This window comes from Anarhichas minor, unplaced genomic scaffold (genome assembly GCF_050575085.1).
Source record: "Anarhichas minor isolate MPS153535 unplaced genomic scaffold, ASM5057508v1 ptg000028l, whole genome shotgun sequence".
NCBI classification, from domain to species: domain Eukaryota; kingdom Metazoa; phylum Chordata; class Actinopteri; order Perciformes; family Anarhichadidae; genus Anarhichas; species Anarhichas minor.
The window spans coordinates 11502404-11515804 of NW_027466474.1; the positions used below are offsets into that span (position 1 = coordinate 11502404).

A 13401-nucleotide genomic window follows, 5' to 3' on the forward strand; every position below is an offset into this window, starting at 1 on the left:
TTTGGGGAAAAGCCTTCAGTGCCGTTCTTTGCTCTTCTATAAATGAAGAAAAACTCCTCAGTTCTGATAAAACTGATGCTGTAACAGCATCTACGCTAAGCTATTCCGGAGCCAAACACGTCCAAATCTAAGGCAATATTCTCCACAAACGCAGACAACAACTCGGGGAAATTCTATCTTCTATCCAAAGTGTTTGTACTCAGAACACAACCTAAACCTCTAAATGAAAATCAAGAGATGGATGGAAAAGCTACAAAGCTTGGGTATAGTGTGCTAACAAACTCCATTTTGTGTCGCTGCAGCTGTTTCCATGGAGCTCCCTCTCCTTCTCTTTCGCTCTCTCTCTTTCTCTGCCTCTCCACTCTTTTCTCACACTCTCTCTCTCACACACACACACACACACACACAATCCTGAAAGAGGATTCAGCTGTGTGAGTCAATCTGCAACCAACTGCAACTCAGAGAGAGAACCCCTCGTTCTCTCTAACAGACTCTTCTCCTCTCTTCTATCTCACCAGCATCACGCCCATCTCATCATTTCTTTTTTTTCAAACTCATTACAATAATTTCTTAATTTATTCAAAACCCCAATCACAACAACAAACCCACATTCAGCACACTCAATTACTGTGATTTTGATACACGAGCACCACATCAACAAGAAGCACAGGAACCGGTCAGTGTATTTACAGTGCCGTGTTTTTCCCTCGGCCTTATTTGGAGTGCATGTGGCAATCAGCAGCGCTCATTACACCTAGCTGCCCTATTAAGATGGCCCAGAAAAATGTCCTTGAAGGAGGAGCTGGAGTCAAAAAGAAAAAAAGAAAAAAAAGGAAATAGACAGGAAAAGATGCTTACCGAGGACGCCGACGCGGTAGTTGATAGTGATAACGATGACATTTCCGTAGCTGGCCAGGACGCTGCCATCGATCATGTTGCCCGTCCCCTCCATGTAGGATCCTCCGTGGATGTAGACCATCACAGGCTTGGCCCCGGTGTCTCGTATGTCTGCAAGAGCGGCCATCATTAACACATTCACATTGTGGTCCACCCACTCCGATCAAGGGGTCAGCTCAGATTCAGATACAGCAGTTACAGCGCATGGGGGCCACAAACAGACAAGCTGACGGTCACCTCTCAGATACCAGCTGTGGGATGATACAGTCTGCTACTACCTGCTAATGGAAATGGAGGCAATATTATTTCATATCTGCTCTATGAGATACAAATTAATGTCCGCTCATTATGTCGACTCAACTCTATTATCGTAATTGGCCATCTCAGCTGAAAATGTGGCTTGCATTCACAAGATAAAATATTTATCATAAACCAAACTATTAGGGCCGTATTTAGCTTTGTGTTGTCTTCCAGGAGGCGGACGCACGTTTCCAATATAGACACACAGGAAGCCATTAGGGAGGATAAAGAGAGAGGTACTCTGACACATCTCCTAACTGGGGAGAAGGCTAATCTGGCTTGACAGTGAAAGGGGAAACGCACTGGCTAATTACACAATGCTATCACGTGCCTCCTTTTTTACACAGGCCTATCTCTGTGCAACAATTTATTTGCACGGTCTTGCTTGGCATTGCAGGCAGTTACATTTGTGCTTTAGTTTTGGTAAAATGTTGTTTATTCTATTCCCAAACCAGGGCTTGATACCCAGCTGGAGCGACACTCCAGCCAGATAAAGCACATCCAGAGGTAGCGGGAAGAAAAAAGCCTCTGTTTGAGGAATAGACTGAATTACTGGCCGGCTAGCTCGAGCTGGGAGACAAGACAAGAAACTCTCTCTCATTTTCACTCCTGCTCCCCCCGTGTTCTGTGTAGCTTCTCGCCTTCCCCTCCCTCACTTTGTATCGCTTTCACTCACAGACTCTCCCCTGTCTCTCCCTGTTTCTCTCCCGCCTTCCCTCCATCTCTGTCCAACTCCCTGCCTCTCTTCCTGTAAGCCCTGAGAGTGGTGAGAATGAGACGAGGTGGGAGGGCAAAGAGTGAGGAAGACAGAGCGAGAGAGAGAGAGCGAGAGAGAGAGCGAGAGAGAGAGAGAGAGAGAGACACAAAGACATACCAGAAGGAAGGAAGATAGAAAGAAAGGAAGGAAGAAAAATAAAAGGGGCAGAAAGGAATAAAGATATAAAACAGAAGGAGAGCAAATGGAAAAAAGAGAGAAAGAAATGGGCTCAGATTTAAAATGGTGGTATTGTATTCTGGTTGCTATGGTGACTGAGAGCCAAAATTCAAAATCCTTAAGAACAGCTAATCGCAGACCACATCCTGCACAGCTCAATCTGCATCCATCTGCAGGCACCGCTCGTCGTTATGCACCCCATCACATTAGCATGCCTAACACCGAGGACAACTACTTAAATGCATTTAGTAGAGACACGGTTCGTCTGTAACCTCTATAGCAGAGCTCAGCCGTGATTCACAGGTTTTTGCGTTTTTTCTATTATTCCCTTGGTTATTCATGGCCCCGTTACGTTTAAAAGCAAAGCCATAACTTGCATATGATGTGGCCTTATTTATGGCTTTCTTTATCTTGCTGGTATCTGAGAGGGCTACACAGTGAAATGTGATTTACGGCTGACACTTCTCTTTGCACACACTTATCTTCTACAAGAGGAGGAGGGGGATGCATGGGGTGAGAAAGCATGAGAGGTTCAGTCAGAGAGGGGAACAGGGGGGAAGAAAGGGAGAAAAACAGCATATCCTACACAAGCTACTCAAACAAATGGACCACAGATACAAGGGGAATGGCGTAGAGGAAGACGGAGCAGGGGGCAGAAATAAGAAAAAGAGATTAGTCATGTCAATGTTATCAGTCACCTCTTTTGTTGATTCACATCAGGTCTCCATGACAACAGTTAAATCCCTTGGGAGAGCGATACAAAACATCGGAGCTCCACTTGGTCTAATCTATTTATTGTTATGTGGGCGGCGTCACACAGATGTAATATAGAGTTCCCACTGACTCTGATTTGTGTCAGAGAAAAACATACATGCAACAGATCCAAATTGGGCTTAAAGTGAGCAATAATAATCCTCTCTATACACCCACATGTGGGCAGCAGCACAGCATGATGTGGAGGTAAGGAGGTGAGTAGCTCTCCTTAACCAATCAGATCAGAGCTTTTGTCGGCCGCCGCAGACGGCCTAATCTGGTGTAACAGGTGACTAAGTGGCTACCTCGAAACGCTGCCTCCTGATTCACTCACTTCTCCGAGGCAAACACATCATTACATCAACATAAGTATTCACAGCGTCAACATGTAGCACAGAGCTCTGTGCTAGGAGAGAAACAGTGATAGGTTCATTAATGCACACGGTAGTATATTTGCAATAAAATCACATGCACGGGTTGAAGATAATAACAAATTTAAAAAAAGACAAATAAATTCATGTTTTGGTGATGAACAAAGAAATCTGTGCGTGACAGAAATGCAGATGAAGCGGATGTGCAATGAGGAGTGAGCTGAACAGAAACAAAATTCACAACACATCATTCTCTCTCACATGTTTCGCTCAATCAGATCACGCAGCATCTGCTATACAGTGGCATACACTCCCAGCAACATGTCATACGAACAGCCAATACTTGTATCGCAGTAGAGGAAATACATATCAAAGTCCTCAGTTCACTGCACCAGCTAGAAGGGTTGGGGACAGTCACACCTACAAATACATCACAGGGCATGAATTTTAACAGGACCCGAGGAGCACAACCTCTCACAGGTGCATCACAGTGGCTCTGGACTGATTGGAGTGTCAGTGGGAGACATAACTCAGGCCTGAGCCTCTAAGTGTTGCTGCTGCAAGTGAAACCCACCAGGAGGGCTGGGAACATTCGCTCCTTCCTCCTCCATCATATTTTGTATCCGCTACTGTATCTCCACCTTTTTGTCCTTTGCCTCTCCCTCCATTGAAAACAGTCGGTCATACATCTGACATTAAGCGCCCCCCAGAAGCGGCCTTGACACTCCGGATCGGGACAGGAGAAAGGCGAGTGTGGAGATAAGTGTCGGTGGCATTCACTGTGTCAACACTTGGTGAAACATGGTGGCTGTCAGCAGCTATCAAGTGAGGTCTGAGGTAGGGGGGGGGGGGGAAGCGGGTGACAATGTCCTGATGTGGCAGGACATGACATGCACCCTACTGTAGTGCTCTTGTCAGGCCAAGCTTCACGCTTCACTCATGACAAGTCCATTACTGGCCATGTTCATATTTAAGAAGTGCATTTCGTTTTAACGGGAGAGCTCCTTGCAAAACAGGCAGTGTAATTACACCGAATTATACAGCGGCTTGTGCCGCTGTACAAGTCACTGGCAGTATTCTGAATGTCACCGAATGTCTGCTTAATATTCCCTTTACGTTGAATCAAATGAGCTAGCGCGGTGTGGCCAGGCCTCGGAGGCTGCAGTGAAGGAACACACAGGAACACATCTTCTATTTTGGACCTGCAGAAGACAGTGGAAGAAGACAATGGAAACAAAAATATGCTGTTGCATTGCTGTTGCTATTTTCAGCCAGCGGACTTTCAGAGCCTGCACATCCTCAGGAGCGATGGGATGGACATGAAAAGAGCACCTTATAGTTAGGGTATGTCAGACTGCGCAACACTTGACATTTCTGAGAGCAACTGAGGTATGACACGCGTAAATAAAGAAAATCTCAACGTGGCATTGGGTATATGAGAAGGAGACGTGTGTGTGAGGGTGTGCACGTCTGCTATGAATCTTGACATCGCTACAGTAAAAGTAATGGGAGGAATGACCTTTGTGTGAAGGTGACTTGCGGCTCCCTCGCTGGTGTGCTTGTGTGTTAAATATGATGTTGGCAACAGGGCAGACAGAGAGCAGTGTGTTTGAGGATAGAGAGAAAAGAGAGGCGGGGATAGACGTCGGCTGAGTCAAATAAAAGGAAAGACGCGGTGAGAAGCCTTTTAGGCTATTAGCCAAAGCCCCCTACAGCTGGCCAGGATCTAGATGAGAGGACGGGGCTGTAGAGGTGCTGTCATCTCTAAGACTCACAGACAGCTGTTTACTCCTTGAGTGAACGAAGACTAACCCTTTAGTCTTTCAGGGAAGCCTGCTGGCGCAAGCCACAAAAGCTGACGTTATACTGTGAAAGCCCACAGAAGGGTTGAGGACAGCACACCAATAAAGCCATTACAGAAGTGCACACAACACGAACCTCCGCAGACGTGCAGTGGCATTACACGAAAAGTGCCTCAGTGGACTAATCTTCACTCCTGTTCACTTCTCTAGATTCTTCAAAAAGCAGCATTTTTTACATGTTTTTGCCTTGCCAATTATTTCGTGCCACTGAAGAGTAAAGGAGAAGTGGGAAAAAAAGAAAAGAAATTGATGACAGCAACAGTCTTGGGTCTCCCCATCCTTTGAAATGGCTCAAATGATGCCCTTGTGGATCAGCCATTAGCAGCAATGCTTATCTTGGAAAGAAGCTGAGCAGCAGCGTTCCAAATATCTCTGCATAAATGGGCTTCAAAGGGACATGATTCCTCAACCCTGCCACATCACAGAGAATAGGCTAGTGGCAGAACGGAGAGAATGGTGTCTGAATTGCCCCCACTGTCGATTCACCAGTCTCCAGCCTGCCTGAGCTGAGGGCTTTGCTGGATGGGGATCCAGTCAGGCCTGTGCAATGGAATTAATGGTAATACCCAGGCAGGTGGAGCTCAGCTCTGCTCCCTGGCACAGCAGCAACGGAGAGGTTCTCCAGGGGTTGGGGTATGAGTGTGTGTGTGTGTGTGTGTTCTCTATTCAGTGCTTGCGTCTAAAGCTTGGAAGCAAGCATTGTTTATGTGTACGAGTGCGTGTGTGTGCGTGCGTGCTTCGCTGGTTTTAAGGATGCGGGTGTAGATGCCTGAGTGTGTGTGCACGCTCACGCTGGGTGGAGGCATTCCTCCTGATTAGAGCTGGAGTCTCAAAGTGCCAAATGACAGACAGACATACACACACATCAATTTTTCATCAGTGGGAGAGGGCCGAGGCTGCAGTGGTGCGAGACGCTCTCGAGGTGGAGAAGGGACGGCTGCCTCTCTCTCTCTCTCTGCCTCACACTGGGCACAGTACCTCGGCACCACTGCCATGTTCCACCTGGGAGATTTAGCTCCTACACAGCCTGACTCACTCTATTTACATGCCCACCTTTATCTAACGACAGCAGGTAGGTGATTGAAAGCTTGCGCTCCTTTTTTTTTTTCTCTTACAGTGTAATAACTGCCTCGGTAAAATTGAGTCTGGATTGTGGGCCGATGTAAATCACAGCAACTTGGCCCACGCGCTTGTGTTGCTGGAGGGAGTGTTGCGTAGAATTTGAATGCACTTTGGGGGGGGGGTTGACTATTGCTCAGACAGACAGGCGGACGCACAAAGGGACAGATAGAAAGACACATGAAGAGACGGATAGACAACATGGCTAAGAAGGACAGCCAGCGGACAGAGTGAGATACAGTATTAAAATAAAGGTAATTATATTCCCAGCTACAGTTAAGGTTTTATTGGCTGTTCCACTGCCACTATTGTAAATTTATACATTACTATTCAGTTACATATGTTACTTATATTTCTTTGGCGTTGTGCGAAATCCTTTATTGTTCCAATAAAACTTATTTGAATTTAAGAGGGTGTCTGGAGGGTTATAACAGGCAGGAGGGCGGCTCAAATATGGTGGAGGGAGGGAGGGAATTAGCCAAGGATAGACAGACTGCCAACTGAGACAGCATGGTAATGTTTGGATGAACAGACTGAGAGATGGAGGGGGTTAGACGGAGAAACGAGACAAGACAGCAGCTCTCTGGACAGAATGAGAATATGTGGATAAGAGGTGCATCAGCGAAAGAGTGAGAGAGCGAGGGGGGGGGGGGGGGGGGGGGGTGTGAGGAGTGAAGTCTTTTTCCTCACAGAGGTAACACTCCTCTTTGGGGGGAATTAGGGAGGGTGCCACTGAACACCGACTCCATGTGATGGGCCATGTCGCTTCAAAACCGACACGTTCACCAGAACAAGGAAAATCTTCTGGATCATGTTTAGGGATTGATGGCCAACTCTGTCACACATGCATTAGTTACAGCACTCTGGCAGAGACTCTGGGACTGCTGGGACTGTATTGTGCTTCTACGGTGATGCTCCGTAAATAGCATTAGTTGCGCTCAGTAAAGAATAGACTTGTCACATTTTCAGTGAGGCTAGTCTTGCACAACAGCTTGGAGACCAAGCCACTGTGAGCGCACGCAAAGACTTGCCAGACAAAGGGATCCACACTTGTCAGCAATTTTGAACGGACTTAGGGCTACACACACACCGACGCATGCGGGCTTGCTTGAGGGAAGAAAAACATACACATGCGCGCGCAAGTGTACACAGAGTCAAGACAAAAACTGAAGGCAATTTGGCATCACAGCTCGCCCTGGGCTTGAATGAAGAAACACCTGTGTGTCAAAGTGGTGCCATGGCAACGCTTCCCGTTCTGTGATCAAGGCCAGCGAGAGGCTTCTTTCTGAAAGAAGAGCCCACCGGCGACGAGGAAGGAGCTCCACTTCAAACCCTTAAACATCTGGAAAGGAGCCGGGCCAGCCGGCCTCCAGTGGCTCTCAAACCGAACGCAGGACCCGCAGCAAGGCCGGCATTAGGTGAGCCAACATTCATGAGTGAAAGGATACATGGCAACTTGTGTGTGACGTGTCAGCTTCCCTGCCCAGTAGAAGGTCCATTATGCCCTAAACGCGCTACGATCGCAAAGGGCTTCGCTCCAGACACGCAATCTTGCTCACCGAATATACACGTGATGTGCAGAAATCCAATCTGTCCATAACAAACAGAGTGCGCATCAATGGCTTTACCTTGATACCCGACATCATGCTTGCATCACCTGCCCTACTGTGGCAAAGGAAGACAAGGGCGGGGCGATATCAAGGGGTTTGATTTAGATTCAGAGACTTAAGCCGTTTCTGTTGCAGCACAAGAATCGTCTCTCACTCTAATCTCGGCAGAGATCCACCCTGAGCCAGGAATATCCCAAGATAAATATGGAAAGTGAACAATGCGATTGCTGAGCAGCAACTTCCCATTTTCAACACCTCTCGCCTCTAATCCTCTCCAGCAGCACTCCTGAACTGCCGCTCCTCATCTAAATCTGCTGGCAGACCTGGTGAACAGCCTGATATTACACTGCTGCGTCTCTTTCCCTCTGCCATGAGAACCACAAAGACAGCTGCTGGCCTCACCTTAAGAAGGGGCCCTCACCTCTGCCTCTGCCCTCATTGTCACAGTTGCTCCAGTCACTATGTGAGATATTAAAATGAGTCAATCTGGGTTTCGTTATCTCGACAGCTACTGGATCCCATCTGACTCCCAAGCCAAACATTCTACTCACTGATAGAATTGTGATGCTTCGACACAGGAGACTTCACATTCACTCACGCAGTCAAACATTTGATCAAAGACGACATTGTTCTACAGAGTGCCATGTGACCGGAGTGCTTGATGATTGCATTTATAATTAGAAACTAACATAAATCAAACAAAAAACATAAATGATAAGAAAACGGTGACATTTTTAGAAAGAAAATAATAAAATAAATCATGCATCATCTTTGTTCACCATGGAAAATACCTTCATCTTCATCACCGTCGTTATCCGATAAATCCTCGCCCTGTTTTTTTGCATGGGCCCCTGTTATTGAAGCAGGGAGAGACATAGAGAGGCACAGGGACATTCAAAATAGCACGTTTGGCAACACAGAAATGGGAAAAAAGGCAATTCAATACAAATCAGTATTTGAGACCACATGTGAGTGATATACAATGTTAATTCAAATACACATTTCCCATTAGAAAATTTGGCAGTGGACATGTCGAGGGCAATTTCTGTTAACACTTTCAGCACAAACAAAAAGAGAAAAATAAACGTTTATTTAATAATATATACAGATTAAAAAAAAGACTACACTGACTACAAATCCGTTATCACAATACACAAATCAAAACATAGAAGGTACCTAAACATACCATAGCATAGTTGGAGCAGAGTCATACACCACTGGCAGTTTCAGAAACATTTTTTATTTTTTAGATGTATCCGGAAAGTTTGGGGAACAACACTACCAGCTTAAAAGCTTTTCTGAAATAATGAATAACTGACTTTTTGAGCAGGGTTTTGATGTGTTCAAATAAGATTCAACTGACCTTCTATTCTCTTTGGAATATGCACCTATCATGCATTTCTAACTTGGCCATCAAAAGGCAAAGAAAATGATAATGTGGGGATTGGCAAGTTAAAGAATATAAAAATCAGGATGCAGGAAACAGAGTTTTTAAAGTGAAAAAAAAAGCATGTGCAGGATTGCAAATTCCCCGGAGGTGGTAGATTTCAATAAATCATAAGACTGCGTGTATTATGTATACTCAGTGATGTGTGCAGTCACTTCAGCTCGTCTCTTTGCCCAAATCAGTAGGTAATATGCTGTTGTCCGTGTGCTACATCTTGGTATGAAAATCTAGAACCCTAGCGCGCATGCACACCATGTACAGATATAGTGAACAAGTCCTATCTTGACCTACTGCTCACACAGTGCTATTCTAAACTAGTTGGTCTGATATCCATGTGTAATCATTTGTAATGCCCACTAGCAGCAAGGCCTAAGGATTTCAACGCTGGCTAGTCAGTTGGTTGAACCCATCAGTCTATGCATTCAACAACTGATCATCTTCTGACAAGAATTTAAAGAGATATGGTATTTTTGGAGAATTATCCAGTTTTGGCAGTACCCTGACCTTTCATCTAGCACCACTGTCAGTTCAGATTGTCCTCCTGAGCAATTCTTGACACAGTAAATCCTAATATTTTTGTGACCTTGGACTTTTCCTCTGGTATAATCACCAGGCCACTATGAATACAAATTAATATCAAAATCTAATGGGCTGACTGTCAGGGAATTTACTGAAGCATTCATGATTTCCATAAGATGTCTAGCGTTTCCCAAAGTGCTGAAACAAACACCACCTCATCGCACATCATGTGGCTGTTGATTAAGCCGTCCTCTACAAACTATATTGATATCGGGACATGATGCATCAGGGATATTCATGGTCCCTAGGAGATGATGCGCAAACAGGGCAGTGTGGGGAAATCATTTTGGCCCATGATGCGCTCAGGCTCTTTGAACGATCACGATGTCAAATGTTACATTTACTTTAATTCCTTAAAAGTCTTTAAAAGACTATTTCATTCATGTGGGCAAGCCAACCTGGCATAGGCACCAGTTAAACAGCTTATATTTGAATGGATGCGCCTCTCTGTTTGAACACCTCATCCATTGTTAATTGAAAGATGCAATATATTGCATTATGTAACAGGCTGAGTGTCATGACATTTACTGAGTAAATTCAAGCTCTTTAAGTGGAGAGGCTTGAATTTGTTGACTCCACAGTCTGCGCGGTGACCTTGTTCAGTCTAATAAATGGGCATGATGAATAATGCAGTCTCTATGGGCAGCTGTGCGAGCTTTAGATAGACCAACATAATCATACGACTGTGACAACTTCAAGCTACTACTTTGGCTGAAACAGGTTATTGGACATAATGTTGCAACAGCAAGTTGTGGAAGATGTTGTGGAAGGATGTGCAGAAGCGGGCTTTAAATCTGTATTCGCCATTGGGAAGGGGAAGGTCAACGGCTCGCCAGGTGTGAAAATGTAATCAAAACGTATAATTGTAAAATGGTAGGAGTCCATCATGTGGATATTAGTATTTGAGTTGATGGGGGGGGTGTCGTTACTGGTAGCGGACTGGATTTTACAACTCTGGACTTTTTAATCTTTCGTCAGAGAATGGACAGAAATATGGCGTCCGCGTTACAAAGGGATCTACAAGGAATGTACACTTGCAGGTATTTAATGGGCCAACGCAGCGCCTTTACGAATAACGAATAAAAGCCAGCGTTTACTACCGAAGCCCTCTGCATTTGACACCACTGCCAACACAGTGATGCCATTGAAGTGATAAGACGGCTGCGTTGTTTCACAAAGTGTCAGTCTAAAAATGGCCTCAGTCTCAGAGTTATAGCGCTTTAAAGCCGGAAGAATTTCAGAGCAGCAACAGGTCAGACAAGTGCAGGGAGTGACTGCCATTAAAAGGCAGAACCAGCTGGATTTTCCTAAAAACAATGTATCGACTCATACAAAAATAATCCCTCTCATTCATCACTTATGAAGTGTGTGGCGGTGTCTGTATCTGCAGGGACCCTGCCCTCTGCCTGTGCTTTCTTATTGTGCTTCTGTTTAGGTCGTTTCTGGGCATCAACCTCTATAAAAATGTAGCGACCTCATGCCAGATTGTAAGCAGCGCACGGCAGACACAGCGCTGACAAAACAAATGAACAAATATAGCAAGGCAAAACGCCAAGCGGGGGAAAAAAAAAAGGCTTGTTCCAAAAGAAAAGAATGACTCTGGGGTCAGCTGCAGGCGACAAATCCTACTCATTCTGCCTAAAAGCTATCAGGTGTCATGTCTCTCTTGTGTGGGTTTCAAGGGAACCGCCAAAAAATGGTTTAGCAAAATAACAGCCAGCACCCTAACAAAGATGCCTCACATGCTGAACCAGGCTTCTATATGGCTGGTTAGTGATTACGGTTATTCTAGCGTTCGCTGTGCCGTTGACGTGGCAGAACAGTGGCGGTATCGAGCGCTTTAGACAGGCATAGATTGGATGGCAGGTGTCGACGGGGAAGCTCCGTCACGTTGAATCTTGTTGTCTGTGAGCCTGTGTGCGTCAAATGCTGGATCTATAATAGGAGCTTCTAACACAACACCCTCAGTGACTCAGCAAAAAAGCCTATATTTGACCTTGACTCTTTTAAAGTGATGCCGCAGTAAAAGACTGACATTAAAATCAAACTACAATGAATTGACAGGTTTCTTCGCGTAGCGGGCCTCCAGGACATTTGCATCTCTTCAAAACAGGCGGCATCTAGAATAACGGCTTTTATTCATGTTCCTTGACAAGCAAAATAGAAACCTGTTGCATTTATCAAACCAGGTTCAAAGAAACTGCGTTTGATGGGCTTACTTGTTACATAAAGGCTGCTGAAATTTAACATTTCAGCAGGATAGAATTCCAAACAAAAGACACAAGTATGTGGCTGTTGAGTTTTACATGAATAAACCAAAGCATGCACAGACACACACACACACACACACGTGAAGATATAGAGTGCTGTGAGACCCTAGAGACTTCCTTGAATGAATCCAAAATTCACTCAATACATCGTGGAGGGGCTGAATGTTAACTGCCTTTCCTTTGCTGGAAAAAGGTTCGCTGACAATAGGTGGGCCTTAGAGTTAAATATCAGAAAGGTCAAAATGTGGAAAGGGACTTAGCGAAATGTTGCAGCCTTGACGATTTAGAGCAGTTATATTCGGTCTCCAATCCTCAGGTGGCCATTTTTCTCTTTCAGAGTGCCCGGATCCGTGTCTCTTCCTGTCTCTCTGCTCTCCGTGTCTCTCTCCCTCTCTGTGTCTGTCTCCATCTCTCTCAATCCGTCTCCCAGTGTAGAGGTTAAGGAACAGCTTGGGAGGGACACATAAGAGAGAATGATGGAGAATACAGCTAAAAGGTTAAGGGGGCTGTAATCCTGCAGTAAAGGACAGCCAAAACTCACACTGCGCTTCAGCTGTTCGCAAAATGCAAAAAAAACAAACAAAAAAAACCCAAATAGAAGGCTGCCAAGTTGTCTTTCTTCCTGTCTACAGCTCGATAATGGAAAGAGACATGTTTAACAGAGACCACAGGCTTCTGAGTACGGTGGCAGTCGAACACACTGGGGTCTCTTACCTCTGTGCTAGGTCCCTAATGAACCATTTATTCCCCATATTAGGGAAAAAAGACTACGCTGCACAAATATCTCACAGAAACAATCAAGACTCACCAGGCTTTCGGCTTCTTAATCTTTTGTAAGACAAAACAGTCATTTAAGTATCTGCTGCACCACAGTTGAATACTGTATGCATCATTACGCATTTCCGATGCATTCGACGCCATTGAAAGCCAGAACAATGCAGGTATGTAGCCTTCAACACAGTTGGTGGCGGAAACACCCCGAGGAACGGCAAAACACAGCCAAAGGCAGTGAAGAAGAATACTGTAAGCAAGCAAACATGGATGTAAATTTAAAATATGAAAGGAATCGGAAAACAAATGTTCCCGAAGAACGTGTTGAACCTTGGGGATGCAACACTGTGTTTTGGTGAGAAATACTAAATAACTTATTGGTTTACAAGTCAACTCCGTCGGGCACCTTAACCTCCAGGCCAAATGTCAAAAATCCCAAAGATACCAAATATATTAGCCTGAATTGCAAGAGGATTTGTATAAAATGA

General features: G+C 45.1%; 1 protein-coding gene across 6 annotated transcripts in view; it reads right to left on the bottom strand.

The window, feature by feature from the left end:
• Nucleotides 1-13401, bottom strand: part of nlgn3a (neuroligin 3a) — an 89868-nt gene that overhangs the window by 71385 nt on the left and 5082 nt on the right. For 2 of the 6 annotated variants that reach the window (XM_076103841.1, XM_076103839.1), the window contains 2 exons: nucleotides 8638-8697; nucleotides 859-1008 (listed from right to left, as the gene is read on the bottom strand). In XM_076103841.1, the coding sequence (XP_075959956.1) occupies nucleotides 859-1008; nucleotides 8638-8697 (210 nt within the window). Of the gene's footprint in view, nucleotides 1-858; nucleotides 1009-8191; nucleotides 8204-8625; nucleotides 8698-13401 lie in introns of all 6 variants that reach the window. The other 4 variants (XM_076103843.1, XM_076103840.1, XM_076103842.1 and 1 more) reach the window with 4 other exon arrangements.